The 17518-nt window shown below is 42.6% G+C and overlaps 2 protein-coding genes across 4 annotated transcripts in view; one reads left to right on the top strand and one right to left on the bottom strand.

Moving 5' to 3' along the window:
* LOC120456556 (death-associated protein kinase related) overlaps nucleotides 1–11820 on the top strand; it is a 52740-nt gene extending 40920 nt beyond the window's left edge. For both annotated transcript variants that reach the window (XM_039643435.1, XM_039643436.2), the window contains exons 3-6: nucleotides 9208–9420; nucleotides 9481–9656; nucleotides 9731–10049; nucleotides 10503–11820. In XM_039643435.1, coding sequence (XP_039499369.1) covers nucleotides 9208–9420; nucleotides 9481–9656; nucleotides 9731–10049; nucleotides 10503–11676 — 1882 coding nt within the window. In that variant the 3' untranslated portion in view covers nucleotides 11677–11820. The remainder of the gene's footprint in view (nucleotides 1–9207; nucleotides 9421–9480; nucleotides 9657–9730; nucleotides 10050–10502) is intronic.
* A 2141-nt stretch (nucleotides 11821–13961) lies between these two features.
* On the bottom strand, nucleotides 13962–17258 carry LOC120456563. Of its 2 annotated transcripts, none has more exons than XM_039643443.2 (4): nucleotides 17110–17258; nucleotides 14820–14982; nucleotides 14566–14751; nucleotides 13962–14504 (listed from the first exon to the last, which is right to left on the bottom strand). In XM_039643443.2, exons 2-4 carry the CDS (start codon nucleotides 14934–14936, stop codon nucleotides 14325–14327), a joined length of 483 nt encoding a protein of 160 aa, XP_039499377.1. In that variant the 5' UTR covers nucleotides 14937–14982; nucleotides 17110–17258; the 3' UTR covers nucleotides 13962–14324. The 2 variants fall into 2 exon arrangements, with proteins under 2 accessions (XP_039499377.1, XP_039499378.1); XM_039643444.2 differs by having other exon boundaries at nucleotides 17104–17194.
* Nucleotides 17259–17518: the final 260 nt, after the last annotated feature.

The following is a 17518-nucleotide window of genomic DNA, read 5'->3' as shown; positions in this document are numbered from 1 at the left end:
ATATCGTTCTCTGGTTGCATCGGGCATGAGTCGAGGCCTTGATTGCACCGATGACACGTACAGTACACCATATACAATATGTTAAATGCGTGTTCCGTGCACTTCGTGCTATCTGCAACCCGCGACAGCAGTTTTTACGTGTCCAACGGACAACGGCGACAAAATGATTTCCAGCCCCAGGAACGAGCGATGATATTCTACTGGAGAGCCAAAGAGATATGGCTCTTCGATTCGTCTTCCCTTTCTTGGGCGCCTTATTCTTTACATTGGCAAGGTCAACATATGTGAGTGCAAGAATATACAATCATACATACACATACTATATATATGTATGAATTCATACATACTTACATATATCGGCAAACAAATCGCAATGTTGTTTGCAGTCTCATTTTCTTGTACTTTGTTTTTTGTCCATGGTGCTGTGATTCTTGGGGCTGCCAATAAATTCATTTTGTCTGGTGGCATGTGCCCCGAGATTAGCCCCACAGCTGCCACATGGAATGGGAGTTTTGTGGAGTGTTCGATGCTAGGTGCTGGATGCTGGAGAACAACTGGGAACTAGTTCCCCCGTGGAGTTTGGGTTGGAAAAGTCCAAGATTAGCCCTTAAAATACAATAAATAAGAATGATATACATAAGCCCTTATTACTACTCCTACTCCATATTTGGAACTTGCATTGAATCTAAAACCGCGGCTCCACAAGTTTCACAGTTCACTGCCCAGCACTAGGTTCGTTTTCAATTTTCGCACTCGACTGCAATCAACTACAGTCGACAGTCGCTAAACAAGTCAACATGTCTTGTGATCCGGCTCCAAAGAACTCGTGGAATGCGTCGTCTTATCAATGGCCAGCCAATCACAGTCGATACAGAGAAAAATACAAATGGAAATGAAATGAAATAGCCACTGGCAGCTCAAGGATATCAGGCAGGCCAAAAGCCAACTCAGATCAATTGTGTGAGACGACTGGGGAACTGGGGGCGACTGACTGTGGATCCAGCGACAGAAATCGAAGTGGGGAGTAGAGCAAGAGAAACAGGCAGCAGGCAGCAGGCAGCTGTGTGTGCCATATCAGCCAATTGGCAATTGCTAAGCTAATTTATCATAATTAAAGCCGCTTAAAAATCGCTGTGAAAGCTCGAAAATAGGTGAGCGAACGGAAGCAGAAAAGGGATATATGCAAGTAAAGGCAACAAACAGGGGTTAAACCAAACCAACTAAGCTAACGAGCCTGACACATTTTCAAGTGGGTGTCGATGGCCCAGCGACTGTCTCTTTCTAGCCACGTATGGCCCTCTCTTTCCGTTGACTGACTGACTGAATGAATGTGTCAAGCTGAAGTGGAAAATGGGAAATGGAAACGGAAACAGCAACAGAAATGGGTGTAGAAGTGGGTGAAAAGGAAAAAAGGATACGACTGCATGCTGTGAGCCTAGAATAGCATGGATACTGTACAGTGGGTGGCTAAAGTCTACGTTCGGACCTGGCAAAGGCAAAGGTAAAGGCTATCAAATATTTATTTTTATGATTTCCAATTAACATTCGAATGGAAATCGGCTAGCCAAATATTAATTCAGCGCTTCTCCTACTGAATCAAATATACATTTGCATACATTTACGTCCAACATCGATTGGCATTTGCCATGACGTCTTAACTATGTTCACATGAAATAATATGGATGAAATATTATTTAAGTGGGCTCCTAGAGATCCCTTACTTTTGGCACCTACTGTACTTACACCACCTACATTGCAGGCTCTTTTGCATGAGTCTGCATATGAGTGTGCGATTTTTTTTGTGTGTAATAATGTCAAGTGCTTAAAGCGAAGGCAAAATCTCTGCGCACGGGCAGATAAACAAAATAAGAAAAACAGGAAAAAAAACAGGAGGAAAAAACATGAATTAAATATAAACAAAAGCAGGAACAACAAAAGCACCCAGGACACCCGATTATGAACCTGTCCCTGTTGACAAACCCTCGTCTCGGGGGCTTTGACACGCTCTTAATTGAAAAGGAAATGCATAATGCAAAATCCCAAATGCAAGGCGCAAAAAATGCAGAGCATGTTGTCTGTCATGTGTTCTGCGTTTTTGTCTTTTGTGTTTTATGTGTGTGCCAAGAGCAAACAAAGCTGCAAATTAATGAAATAACACAAAGAAATTAATCCTTGACTATGGCAATACTCAAACACAAACTCGAATAACAGCAAAAATGAACGCAAAATTATTAAATGAATTAAAAACACACAAGCAAACATACACACGCGCTTGCTTGCCTTTAAGCTCTGACCAAATTTGTCCACAATTAAAAACAAAGCGCGCGCGACGCCCACGCGATTTGTGCGCGTTTTTTGCCGCTTCGCCAGTCATAGTCGTTTTTTTTTTGTGTTTAAGCTGACCAAAAATGGCCAAGCGATCGTCGAAAAAAGCCACCAACCGGGGTCTCTAAGACGCATTAACAATTGGCACATTTAACGGAAATTATTGATGTCCATTTGCAAATTCGAAAGTGCCCGACGAAAAGCCAATTCAATATCATAATCATCGCACAGTATAATGCAAAATCGTATATTCGAGTGGGTTTCGATCTGTGATTTATTCTGATAGCTGAAGCCAAACGGGAAATGAAATATGATTTGGACAAAGGCCGAGCAAAAATGAAAAGACGCGATTAAATTCTTAGATGGCTCACCAATTTTCAAAAAAAAAAAAGTGAGCAGATACATCTACCTGACAATTGAAAAGATTTAATAACACGAAAATGGATACTGCATTTAATTTGTATTTTTAATTCATACCTTTTTGGGCAAAGTGACCTCTCCTTTGAGATTCCTTTTGTTGCTTACAATATAGACTTATCCTTGTGGTTCGACACGATACTCAGACCTAGTCGCTTGTCCCCGTCTGTAACATACGTTTTCCCTTTAGAGGAAACTGCCCTTGCCTTGGTTTGTTGACATTTTGTGGGTCAAAAACCTAATCAGAACCACCTCGCTGCCCCGTCCACCGCTTCGGTGCTTGTCTTGTGTTGTTATTTGCATAACAAGAGGCTTGTCTCCCCATCCTCCGCCTCCAGGGATCCCATCCCATCCTCCCTTCATCTCCCACCACTCTCGTGCCCAGCACTGTGGATGCACTGGCTGCCCTGCAGCTTAATAATATTATCGTGACGCATGGGCCCTCATCGTGTCAGCGCTGCTCCTCCATACAACATATACCATATATGTACCATGTGCATGTGTAAGTACGACGGTCTGTCTCTTTCGCTCGCCCGAAGGCTGTCTTTTTTGCGCGGCATTCTTGCATTTCTCCTCTGGGCAATGCACTGCTTGCACACATTCTTCGCACTGCTTGGATTTCCTGACAAATTTAATTGTCACATTAGAAGCAATCCAGCACACTGAAAAAACAAGCGCAGCTATAAAATATAATGAAATATATAGTAATTATATTAATAATGTTGAATTTTATATTGTTTTTATTAAGGTTCTTTTAAAGATACTCGTTTATTTTTTTGATTATTACATAGAGAGATATCCTTTTCGGATAGGCTTTTCGTTGAGCATTTCAGTGACATTTTTTTGCTGTGTGCATGAATGTCTCTTGTCTCGTTAGTCACCTTTCAAACAGTCAGTCAAAAAAGAAAACTATTAGTTGGCCTGACGTTAAATGTGATTGGGAATGGGGATGTGGATGTGGATGGGGATGGGGATGGGAATGGTTATGGGTATGGGTATAGTGTGGGTATGGGTATGGGCATGGGGCGATGAGGACGTGGATGACGATGACGATGATGACTCCACTCTGCACTTCACTCCTGGTTCATTGCACTCGCCGTCTCTCTCTCTTTCTGCTCCATGTGCACATACCTGTCCTTTTCTTTCGCTGCACTGTGCTAAAAGCATCCATCCAGCCCAACAGCAACAACAACACTTAGATGCACTTTGGGCCCAGACCATCAAAGGCAGAAATAAAAAAAAAAGGGAAAGAAAAGAAAAACCTCGAGAAAAGAAAAGAAAAGAAAACGTCGAAGATGCTGGCCAAACGAAGAAGAGGAAGCTGAAATTCTTCAGGCCGCCGAGAAGTGCAAGTTGCAAAAATGTTATTGTAAAGCCACAAGAAGGAAATATCTGGGCACCTGGAAAGGTATATAGCCAGACTTCTCAAGAGACCGATTCCTCAAAATGCAACCAAATGGCGCTCAAGTTGTTGGTTTAAAAATGACATGGGATGGGATAAAGCACACTAAACTATATAAATTTAAAGGGACATCAGAAATTGATTAATGCATAGAAGAAAGCAATTACAATATATTAAATACAAAATTGAGCCAATTACTTTGCTATTAAATTGGGCCCACTATTTGTATATAACTGTAACACCAAAGTCCGCAAACTATAATTACCATACTATTGAAACTCTCATAATTGTTATTTAATTAAAGCGAATGGGAAAGCGCAAAACCTTCAAAATCGTTATGAATCGAATACTTCAGCCATTTCCCATGATCATTTTGCCGCTTTTGGGCGACTGGCTAACCTTTTGGCTATAGAACAAACAGCACCCGCCTAACAATTTGCACCTTGTTAACAAAACAAATTCTTAAATTCACAATTTGCAATTCCCAATTAGCTAATGAATGCTGGTGACATTGTTCCGCATCGCATCGCATTGCATCGCATTAGCATTAGCATTCGAATGGGAATTGAAATCGGAATTGGAATTGGATTTAGAATCGAAATGATTGGATCGAAATGTGGGGGAGTTTTGAAATTACAACGATCTCAATGCGATTTGCCAATCGACTGCAGCTGCTAGCTGTTCTGTTTGATGTGTTCTATTTGCTGGTTTGTTTATTCCTTTATTTGTTTGTTTGGATTTTGGTTTACATATTTGCCTAATCGCTAGTCCACCGACTAAGTCAAAAAGCTAAACAACTAAACCAAAACCAATACCAATACCAAAACCAAAAGCAAAAACCAAAACTGACCCGCTCAAGAGGTGGAATGCGTAAACACGAGCGCCCCAGCGAAAGGCGAAAACAATTAAAATGCCATAAACAATCAAAAAGAAAAGAAAAAAACGAATAAAGAAACCGAATGAAACAATTCGATCTGCAATCTGCTAAAGGAAAAATTAAAGAGGCAACGCTTTTCTGGCTCTCCGTGTGTGCCTGTTTATTTAATTGAGCCGCGCGAGTAAACAAAAATCCAAACGGGCCACAAGGAAGACGAGGGGGTACTTGAAAATTATTTGCACATTTTTGCGGGTGATTTGTTTTACGAGGGAGAGAGTCAAGCGAAAAAGCCATCACACAGATCACTCATCGGAAAATTCACAAAAATTTAATGTTTAAATAAAAGGCACTTTGAATAATAGCAAAAAAAAAAACCAAGTTCGAAAGCATTATGTTGATGAGCTTCTCATTATAAACAAAAAGAAGTTAACAAAGTACCATTCTTTTTCCCGCGATTGGGCAATATTAAATGGTAAGTAAATAAATCAATGAATTGTTTACGGTACCTTTCTGGGCATCTTCAATCGCCACCTTCGGCAAACACAAAACTTTTGCAACATTTACGATTATTTTCCCAATTTTCTGGCGTTTTTTGCTTATTGTTTTTCGATCTCTCAGCCTGGCGGTAAATGACTGGAAAAGGGCAATGTAAATATTGCGCAGTATTTTTTTGGGTTTTTTTTTTTTTTGTGTGTTTGGTTGGAGCCTCCATCATCAAGTCTTAACCCCACAAATCTCCCTCGCAACCGAACCCCCCTCTTTCTATAATCCCGCTGGCATTATCTTGACACGTGCACGCGCCGCGTTTTGTGCGCGTTTTTAAACGCCACCTTATTTGGCCCTCGGTTTAGAGTCTCCATCTCCAGTTGAGTTGTTTGAGTCTCGTCTTGTCGTTTCCTCTCTTCTCGGTGGATCGAATCATGAAATCAGCATTTAAGGGGTTAAAGGGGCGGGCTGTATATGCCATGTCTGTATGTAGATCCGATCAATTGACGATCATTTGAGGCGATCAAACAAAAAGCCAAAAAAAAAACGCCAAAGCTGACCAATTTTAGAATCTTCTCCGATTCCACACCACTTCAAATCAAACAAAATTCACACTCGAATTTTTTGGCAATCTGTTTATAAAGCGTTTATTATTTATTTATTATGTTTTGTCGAGAGCTTTCAAAAGTACAACAAAATAGGAAAAAACAAAAAAAAAAGGGCAGAGCTGCGTGGGTGTGTCCAGTTTAGTTCTACGCAACCGATCAACCATGAACTCTCGGCTATAGCCACCGTATTTTGCCCCTATATCATCATCATCGTCATCGGGCTTGACCTTTTAAAGTTCAGTTAACCAAGTGCTGGACACTTTTTAGTGCCCATACGAAAAACACTTGCTGTCAGAATAATGAATTCGAAAAGGCAAGTAATTAAATAGGATAAAAAGTCACAATGCATTACTCTTTTTATTATATTTGATACTTGATTTATTTCTTTTCGTATCTAAGAATTAACTTTAAGTTATGGCTTTGTCATCTCCCAACTGTAAACAAAATCAAGTTGAAAAATCCCTTAAAAAATGTCCATCCAATCAAAAAAGTCGTGCCAAAAGCATTTCAACTGTCTTACGTAACGGACGACCAGCAATGAGCAAAAAAATCCACAAAAAAATAAAAGAAATAAAGAAATAAAAACAGAAACAGAAGAGCAGATAAAATTCCAAAAAGGAGAGTAGAAGAGGGCAATAACTTTATTACGATCAGAGAAGACCTTGCCCAATTAGGCAATGTTTCTGTTGTTGCCGGCCAGTGAGGAGTGCAAAAATTGTAATTTAATTAAAATTTATGTTAATGCACAGCCACAACTTGCGACTGCTGTGGATGGTCGAAACACTTGATACCCTGTCGCAAGTGGGTTTAATAAACCGGGGCATTTCGAATTGAATTAATCATGGGCTAGCATCTAATTATATGACCAGTAATAGCAATACACCTCATTTAATTACCCTCTAGCCTGCATAAAAATAGTCCTTATATGCGGACAGGCAAACTTATTGCCCCCCAACACCAGAAAAAAGAAAAATGTTCCCACATGATCCCAGGTTCCCGCAACATTGTTGCATTTTGTTTATTCTCATCGCGTATGCAAATCGCCTGGCTAATTAAATCAAACGAAAAACATGAATACGAAACCATTGCGAAATTGAGTTGTGGCCCAGACTTCCTTCCATATTCCATATGTTCATGTTGCTGTTGCTGTTGCTGTTGCTGTTACTGTTGCCTCTGCAGGCTTTAAATATTTCAATTTGATGCCGGGACAACTTTTATTTTATGACCCGCAACACTACACTACACAGGCATGTTGTGTTGTTTGTTTAGTTGTAGACTGCAGACTGGCCCAAATGCTAAACACGGCAGCCGATTCTAGTCATGGATGCACTGCAATAAAAACTGTAAATGATACTAATTAGTATACTAAGATTAAAAACTAAAGCTAGTAACACTGAGGTAGTAAGTAAGTAGTAGCTAGTAACACTATTGAATATAATCATTATCATATGAGATTATCGCACAGTCTATATTCTCGTTTAAGCATTAATCCCAGAAAATATTGCCTAAATAGTTCTGGCCAGACTTTTCTTTCTCTGTAAGACCAGACAACAACTGTCACTGAAGGAGCTGGAGAAAGCGGGAGTGCAAATAGACATAGAAAGACAGGAGCGCCCGAGTCCAAGTCAATGTTTGTTGTTGTCGTCTGTCCGCTGTCAATGTCAGAGAAAGAGACAGCGACAGTTACCAGGGGCTCGAATAGTTTAGTGAGCCAGGAAGGGGGGCGGGGGTCCACAGAACTTTGGCTGCCGGAACGCAGACACAGAACTTGACAGCACCTCCCCCCCCCCCACAAAAGGGGCAGGTGGGGGCCATCTCCGCCAGAGGGGGCAATTAGAAAACCAGTCCGGCAAAGGCGACGACGTCCAAGCGCTACTCATTATTGATGGCCAGCCAAAGCCCCTTTTTGGGATCGTAGGAGCTCATTAGCTAAGTGACGCCAATGGACCACATCGGGCGACTATCAAAATTGAGAACCAATCTGTGGGAATTTTTATATTGCACGCTTTCTATGATTGAAAACTGCCTATACGTATGCTTTAACTTCCCTTTTTAGACAAATACATTTAAATAAATAAATTATCGCAATATCTTAAACTTATCGAAAAAATCGACAAAACCAACGATTAAATTTTAGCTTCATTTGTATTTAATGTTTTAAGTAGTCTTAAGCCTACTTACTTAAATCATTTCGTTTAAGTGGCCTAAATAAGTGCCAATAATTGTAGTAGTCGTATAGAACATGGCTATTATCGAGAATATCGATAATTAAACGTTCTCCTGGTACTAAGAGTATTTGAAATGGGTTGTGAGCGAAGCAAGTGCGCCTCCCTTTTACCCATTACCCATTGCCCATTCCCCAACCCATTTAACCGATCGAGGCTTGCGTGATCGTCTTCTTGGCTGCGGTGAGGATGAGGTGGGTGGTGGGTGGTGGGGTTCCCAAAGGGGCAGGAGGAGGCCCCAGAACGAGAAGCAGCTGGTCAACTATTTGGTATGCCAGCTTTGTCAACAAAGCCTCTTTCCTCCGGCCACCGCTCTGGCTTGGCTCCTGTTCTGGCTGCCGCATCGCATCGCATCGGCTCGCCAGTTGTTGTGTTGCTTTAAGTGTTGGCAATAGCGTTGCTGTTTTAGTTGTTTAGTAGTTTGCCTGTTGCCGGAAGCGCAATTGCTTCATTATGGCACGTACTTTGTCAAAAGGCGTCGCGTTGAGTCACTTTTCGTTCGATTTGTGCACTACAAAAAAAAAACAATTTGAATATTCCGTATATTCTGTATATTGTTAAACATTAAAATTGCCAATTTTGTATTACAAATATTTCCGTATATCAAAGGTTTAGAAAATTCCTCTAAGCAAAGGAATAACATTGCCTAGATTCAAAGCAAATGCAGACATTTTGGGGACTTTGAGCTTTTTCGTGTAGTGTTAATTATCTGACCAGCGTTCCTCCTTCTTCTCACCGCAACTCGGCCCAAATCCACTTAACTTATGAATGAAAAATGATCGCAGCTGGCTCACGCACTGTGTGGGCTGGTCGTAACAGAAACCAATGGCTACTCTAATCCCAAACCATTCCCATCTCCATTCGCAGGGGCAAATTCGCCGCCGTTCGCCGCGCCATTCACAAGAACACGGGCTCGCACTTTGCGGCAAAGTTCCTGAAGCGGAGGCGCCGGGCGCAGAGCAGCGACAAGGAGATCAAGCACGAGATCGCGGTGCTGATGCTCTGCGAGGGCGAGGACAACATCGTCAACCTCAATGCCGTCCACGAGACGCGCTCGGACACAGCACTCCTGCTGGAGCTGTAAGTAAACGCTATTGTTTCGCATACGAAAATCGAATCTAAATGCATTTCGTGTTGCAGGGCCACTGGTGGTGAGCTGCAGACGATCCTGGACAACGAGGAGTGCCTGACGGAGGCGCAGGCCCGCCACTGCATGCGCGAGGTGCTCAAGGCCCTGAAGTTCCTGCACGATCGCTCCATTGCCCATTTGGACCTCAAGCCGCAGAACATCCTGCTCGCCGGCGAGCGCATAGAAGGTGCGTATTCTCATTGAAAACAAATAAGTAGATGAATGAATGCCTTGTACTAATCGATTGTACATCCACAACAGATGGATTGAAGCTGTGCGACTTTGGGATCTCGCGGGTGGTGTGCGAGGGCATCAATGTGCGGGAAATGGCCGGAACACCGGACTACGTGGCCCCCGAGGTGCTGCAATACGAGCCGCTGTCCCTGCTGACGGACATCTGGTCGGTGGGCGTGCTCACCTACGTGCTGCTATCCGGATTCTCGCCCTTCGGCGGCGACACCAAGCAGGAGACCTTCCTTAACATCTCGCAGTGCGCCCTTACCTTTCCGGACAACCTCTTTGGCGGCGTCTCGCCGGTGGCCATCGACTTTATCCGTCGCGCATTGCGAATTAAGCCAAAGTAAGTGTCGGTTTTGTGTTTGCAGTTTATCATCAGTTATCAGCTTATGAGCGAGCACTGGGAAACTACTGATGTTATGAATTTACTAAACTGTCTCAAATCTAAAATGAAATCCAAGTATTGGTTAATAATTCTCAATTGAAAATGAATAATTCCTGAACAGAACTCATTCTTAATTTTGTGGTCAGCAGATTAATATACCTAAGAGTGATTAATGTAAAGTTTCTGCCTCACGTAATTGATTCTATTAAACAATTTCTTGATCAACACGAAAGGAATTTGTAACTTCCGTTGCTGTGAATTCAAAATTTCTCTATCTCCATAAAACAGTCAGTGGATTTCCTGTACGTGTCATTTATCGCTGTCATTTTTACAAACTGCATGTTGGTTTAGTAATATTTATTTATAATGGAGTTTGTTTAAATTAGTAACTTTGTATAACTATTCTTACAGCGATCGCATGAGTGCCACTGGCTGCTTGGAGCACATTTGGTTAAAGGACGACTGCTCCCTGGACAGACAGATTTATCTGCAGCCCCAGAGCGATGCCGAAGAGGAGGAAGAGGAGGATGACGACGACGATGTGGAGGACGAGGAAGAGGAGGAGCAGGTGGAGGTGGAGGAGGCACAGAGCGTGGAGAAGCCGGCGACAGAATCACCACAACAGCAGCAACAACCTGTCCAGCAGCATCAGCTTGCCAAATCCGGCCAAATGCACAGCAAGCCGACGCACAATGGCCACCATCGGGCGAACAGCAGCGGCAGCATCTCCAAGATACCAATTGCAACCAGCAAGCTGCAGAGCAGTCCCAGCTCCGAGACCACCACAGCCATCCACACGCTGACCAGCAACAGCAATGGTCACGTTCACAAGCCCACCCAAATTGTGACGCCAACGCGAAGAGCCTCGGATTCAGACAAGGAGAACACGTATACGGCCACGTTTGTAAAGAAGCCAGTTGCCACCATCCAGCTGGGCAGTTCCAATGGCATCGAGGACGCCACAGTGGTGGCCACACTCACACTGTTTCCCGACGCACCCACCACACCAAAGGTGATTCGCAAGACGCCGACGGGTGAGTCAAATGGCTCGGCCACGTCCGTCAAGGCTCTGGTGAAGAAATTTCAGCTGGAGGACTCAAGCGGTTCGTCAGTAGCACGGCGCAGTGGAGGATCGGTGACCAGCAGCAGTGGTCTGCATTCGCCAACGACGACATCGGTCAGAATGAACAGCATTCGCCGGGCCTCGGAGCCGCTGACCACGGTCTACAAGAAGCAGACGCCACAGAATGGATGCAGCAGCACTTCGAATCCGAGCCCAAGTCCCGGCAGCAGTCCCACTACATCCGGCAGCACCGCCACTCTGCTGATCCACAGCCAGCGATTGGGCAGCAGCACAGCGCCCGCGAGCCACTGCGTCGTTGCTCCAGCAACAGCCACAGCCACCTCCTCCGCCAGCAGCAGCAGCAGCTCAGGAAAGTCAGCAAGTGCCGCCCACCATCTGCACCACCATCACATGCACCACCATCACCATCACCACCATCATCATGTGGTGATTGCGGCAAAGAATGCCGCTGCCGTGGCCGCCACCAACAACTTGAGCCTGGATCAGGGTATCATCTGTTAGCTAAGGGCCAGCCGGGCCAGCCGCAATGCCAAAAGTTTCTTTCATCGCTTTCTGTGCTGCATGTAACCACCAGCTGCCATGGCTACCACCACGACCACTAACACGACGCATCACCCTCCTCCCCCGACCACCGCCCACTGGCAGAAGGAGAAGAGGAGTGGCTGCGAGTCACCTAGCTGCAGGATCACTAGGTGGCAGAGTGGCGATTTGAGGAGCTATGGCTACGGAAAAGGATCAGCGTTGGGAAACCGGTGGAGATGGAACGGAATAGGAAACGGGAACTTGAACTGGAATTGGAGGTGGAGTTGGAATTGGAATTGGTGCTGCAGCGGGAGATGGATGTGGAAGTGGAAGTGGAGAGGGGATCATCCGCCAGACTGGCACGACGACGATGATGCATTGATTTTGATTTGAGCTTAATTTAGATAATTCTTTTATGGCCTTAGCATCTGGGTGTCCCACAAGATCACGGTTGCCATGTGAAAACCTCTAATTAGATAAAGAAAATTTCAAAGTTTTCATATTCATACCAAACTTTACAGTTTTATAAGTTATTGAAATGGATTTTTTTTAATAATTGTTAACATAAATGTGGTGTTAAACTACAATATTGGACCTTTTCGGTGGCAGCCGTGTGTGTGGGTGACCCGCAGCACACCCCACACACACTGGAAAAACGAAAAACAACTTAGATAAAGTCACGAGAATGCGAAATGTGAGGGGAAAAATGAAGCTAAACGAAAGAGATGAAAGATTAAGGAATCGAACCGAGCGTTAGGTGTATTAGAGTAAGCTGATTTCAACGGAATTTTTGGTAGACATATCAGAGAAGTGATGAGTGATGAGTGAAGAGTGAAGGCGAGGATAGTGTTCATTGTTTCAACGAATATATAAATGTCAATTTTTGGCCCACAAGGCAAACAAGTAAGCCCTTTGGCCTAGCATAAATTATACAACTACATTATCTATATACATATGCATACACATATAGACTATACATAGCATATATATGTACCAAAAAGTAAAGTGAAACGACATTTGAGTGCCCGCCATTGGTTATGTAGAGCGTTTGTTAATCGGCCAATCAGTGCATCAATCAGATGATAATCAATCATATAGCATAGCATACAGTGTTATTCGCCTAGAGGGAATCAGAATTTAGAGAATGTTACAAGCCAAGCAAAATTGTTAATCGTGTGTCTCGGTGTGTGTTCAATTGTTCAATCGTTCAAATCGTTGCATAAATGTTGCCTAGAATACATTACATTACATAACTTGAGGTGAGCCGCATGGATCATATAGGAGGACATCTAGAGGGACAACCGTCTACCATCTATCCGATCCTTAACCCGATTCCAATTCCAATGCCGACCCAAATCCGCATCCACATCCAGATCCAAATCCAGTTTCCAGCTCCCCAGTTCTCCTCGTTTTAAGTCGGTTTTTGTATATACTTCCAGCCAGCAGAATGCAAAATGCAGCCAGCAGCGAATATAATTAAATGTAATTCTTTTTTTTTCAATAATCATATCTTAAAGCTTGATATACGAGTTGTATTTATTAGGCAAAACGTTTGTGTGGTCGGCGATCGAAGGAGGGTAATTTAATTGTTAAAGAAAAATGCTTAATTTATCGTAATCGATTACCCCTTTCTTTTATATTTAATACTTGCGTGTACTTCTCTTAATTACTATGATTTTTTTTTTTTAATACACCTAAACCACTTATTTGTGTTTACTGTATATGTAAATTAGTAGTTAAAGGAAAGGGCTTTGTGGCCACCAACATATAAAAAGAAAATCTGCGCCAGATGGAGCGAGAAGTGTGTTTTAATTATTATTAGTGATTAGTAATTTCAATTGATTTTTTGTGTTTAGAGAATCTATTTCTATGAGAAGACAAACAAAGATGCAAATTCTATTATATATTATATTATATAGTAATTATTTTATAGATAACTAATTTAAAATATATTCAATAAAAACCACAAAAATTACCACAATGTGTTGTCTATTTACGGATCTCTTTAGTTGGCTGATATGCTATGGTATATAAAATACGGGTAATAGAACTAACTTGGCTTTAATTATTTGTTTTTCCGAAAGGATTAACAATACATATTTATTTGCTAACAGCAACTTAACAGCTGTTAGCATTTCCGTACGGCCCATAAGTATGCAACACTTTGCCGATCGAATGAAACGAATCGTATCCTACAAGTACACTGGCCTACAAAATGAAATCCACAAATAAAACAATGATGCAGCTAAAATTTAAACTGCACCTTTAGAAAAAACATATAGACACACATCTTTATTCGAATACATGACAATCTGTTTGGTACAAAAGAAAGTGAGACAAAAAAAAAAGTTTGTATTTATCGGTAAAAGTATAAGTAAGTGTAACTAGCGCCAAAGAACGTTTCACAGTACAACAAAGATTCCGCCGCTTGGCACCCACTTCCCTTACATCTATGTATGTATATCCCTGGGCTCTCGCCTCCTCTTTCTGCTTCGCATGGCCAATGGTTACAATGGTTGGATGTGGGGAAGGACCAAAATGCTTTGAGATTGCTTGATCCACTTGAACACTCGCTGAGGGGCTGGGAGATGGCCGAGTGGGCGGTGGGTTTTCGGGTGGTTTAGTGCTTAAATGCCGCGATAGGATCGGTGGGCCAGGAAGGCGCTGATGAAGTACAGCACCGCATTGACCAGGCCGAGAACACCGGCTGCCATGTAGGCGTCGTGCTTCACGTCGCGCAACTTAAGCAGCAGGACGGTGGACGAGACCAGGATCAGGATGGCGGCCACACTGTGGTAAATCAGCTCCTGCAAAAAGTATTGACCAATAAAATTGGCTAAACTTAAAGCTCTTTAAGATTATACTTACATAGATTGTCTTAGCAATAATGCCGCCCGTGCTGAGCGACGTGAGGCAGGCGAGGAGTAAACAGAACGTTCCTATCATAAAGGTAACGGCCATTAGATAATGGAACAGATCCTGCTGGCCATTGAAGTATCTGTGGTAGTCCTGGTAGTTGTATGCCAGAATTCCCACGATTGCGGCACCAATGATCTGCGCAAAACCAATGGTAGTTAAATTAAATTAAAAGTTTAGATGGCCTTTTGGTAGTATGAACGCACCAGCTCGAAGAACTTGAGGATTCCGGGGAAGGACTTTAGATAGCCCGTGTTCAGGACAATGTAGGAGGTGTTGGTGGTGCTGGTGGTGGTGCGGGTAATGGTCACTGAGTGCGACATCTTGGCTCTACTTCGGTGGTTCTTTTCGGGGGGTTAAAGGTGGGGTCTGCAAAAAACAGCACAAGTGGTTAATATAAAGGCGTATAAAACGGCGTTGATAAGGCAACAAATTAAATAATAATACAGAATAAATTAGGACATATTATTTAAATGCTTAAAATTCGTAGAGATAAGCGAACAAGCTAGCTCGTGATTCAGGCTACATATACTCGTATGTATATGCATGATTTCTTTCTGTGATTCACTTACATATATCCCCCGAATATCGTAATTCATATGGTATGTTTTTTTTTTTTGAAATTTTTTTGTACTTTTGGGCCAGCTGTTACAGATCGAACGCCCTTGCCACGCCCATCGATCTGCACTGTATCCATACAATGTTTGTGTATTTTTGGCCATCCATTTGTTGCTGTTTTTGTATTTGTATTTGTTTTGGATTTTTGCTTTTTGTCTAATTTTAAAACAATTTTCAATGCCGGCCTCGCAGGCGAAAAAGCGCCAAATGCGTTATTGAAGCAGTGGGAGAATCGGAAAAATCTATTTACTTGACCGTCGAGAGAACAAACCCGCCCCATGACTCTCCCCCCCCCCCCCATACAATTTCCCCCCTTTTTAGGGGATCGGCAGCGAACGAAATGGAGGAATCGCTCACGTCTATATGTTCGCCTAGGATTGGATATAATAATGTACATATGTATGTACATATATGTACATATGCATAAACGTCATGAACTTTATGGTCTGCTGCCTGCTGTTAGTTGTGGAAAAGCTGAAGGAAAACTGAAGAAAAGCGCCGCGCTCGTAATTGGGACACACACACTTTAAGTGTACAGATGCCCGTGGGTGGGCATAATGGAGGGTATTCGCAAATTCCATGCCAGATCTGGAAATCTGATTGTGACTAAACTCTGACTGATTTGATTCGATTGGTAATCAAGCCGAAAAACATTGTAGGCAAACAAATAAAACCAGTTTAGCGCTTTGGTAACAAATAATGAGCTTAAAACAAACAGCAAACGGAAGGATAGTGGGATAACCGTCAAATTTACTGCTTTTCGAAATATATATTCTATATATGGTTTAAAACAAACGTGAATCGAATAAAAGCCTTTTTTAACATCCATAGCAGTAAAGATAAATTTGAAAGATTCATTTATTTTGATACTATTTAACTAAGGAAAGAAGAATACGATTTAGGAAAGCGAAAAGTAAACCAGACCAGCGAAATGTGCTGATTTCGAAAATGTGCTTGTACACGATTGATGGGAATTGGAATGGGGTTGGATTTCAGAACTTGGACCTTCCTCAAAATCGGCGGCGCATTAGTCAGGTCCAAAAACGATGACGCCACCGGTGACGCAATAGTTTACAGACAATTTTGATGATGCTCATCGAAATTCACAAAGGTGGTAGAGGTCCATACATACATACATATGTATGTATATACATCGTATATCCCAGGGGCATGGAAGGGGTGTGGCCCAAATTCCGAAGCGTAATACCGAAACCGAAACCAAAACCCAGAAACCAAAAAATCGGAAAACAAAACGAAGCAAAACCGAAACCAAAGCCAAAATAACAAGAACCATGTGCGACATTTTATCAAAATAAAGCAAAATACATTCCGAATATTGATTAGGCGGCGGATTTCCGCTGAAAAGCGGTATGATATCATGCCTATGGTATTATGGTATGCGAAAGTGTAATTCGCATGCTAACCAACTTGGGCAACAGGTTGTTGTTTGGGCCCCTCGCATTTCTCGTTGGCCGAAAAAGATGATAAAAGAGGCCGCTTTAGGCCGTTTCCTAGATGACAACAATCAATCCATATACAAAAAAGCATACCAGCAGTCTGCTGATAAGAATATTTCCCCACTGCATTCCTTCAGCAAACGCGACTCACGTTCGTTTCGCTTTTTCGACTTTTCGCTCTGGAAATGATATCATCGCCGCCAATAATAATGCAGTTTAATGCCCAGGCAGTGAAAATACTTGTAGTCGAAAAATATGAACAACAATTTTAATTCACAGCAAAGTACCGAAAATTCCATTTCCTCGTGCTTTTCGAAATGTACAAAAAAAATTAAAAAAAAAAAAACACATAGTACCAGGGGTAGCTGGTAGGTGTACCTCTCTGTATATCTAAAGTTTTCGGTGTGAATCTTACTCTTACTTTTCTCAAAATTCGGCGTAGGACTCGGCCAACTGGTTTTTCTAGCACTTTTCTTTCGACTTTTGCGTCTTTTCGCGCGCACGTTGCCAACGAAACTGAAACCGAAACTGAAAAATATAAGCGTTTGGCCCACTGCCTCTGCCTCAATTTTCAGCGTCGCAGTCGACGCAGCCGAGACGAAAACAAAACAAGACCCAGCAGAAGCCTTCCAGACTGATTTACTGCGACTCGACGCGACGGACACTCTACTCTACTTCCAATAACTTTAACAGCGTGGACAAGACATGGTAAAAGCCATGCAAACGGAAATTTGAAACAACTGAAAGTTTATGAAACACAGAAAGCTCTTGCGTTGGGCGAGTCGATGCCACCCAGGGGCGTTTTCATCCAGGGTATCAGCAAGGCAATT

This window comes from Drosophila santomea, chromosome X (assembly GCF_016746245.2).
Source record: "Drosophila santomea strain STO CAGO 1482 chromosome X, Prin_Dsan_1.1, whole genome shotgun sequence".
NCBI classification, from domain to species: Eukaryota; Metazoa; Arthropoda; class Insecta; order Diptera; family Drosophilidae; genus Drosophila; species Drosophila santomea.
This window is presented reverse-complemented; position numbering and strand designations above follow the sequence as displayed.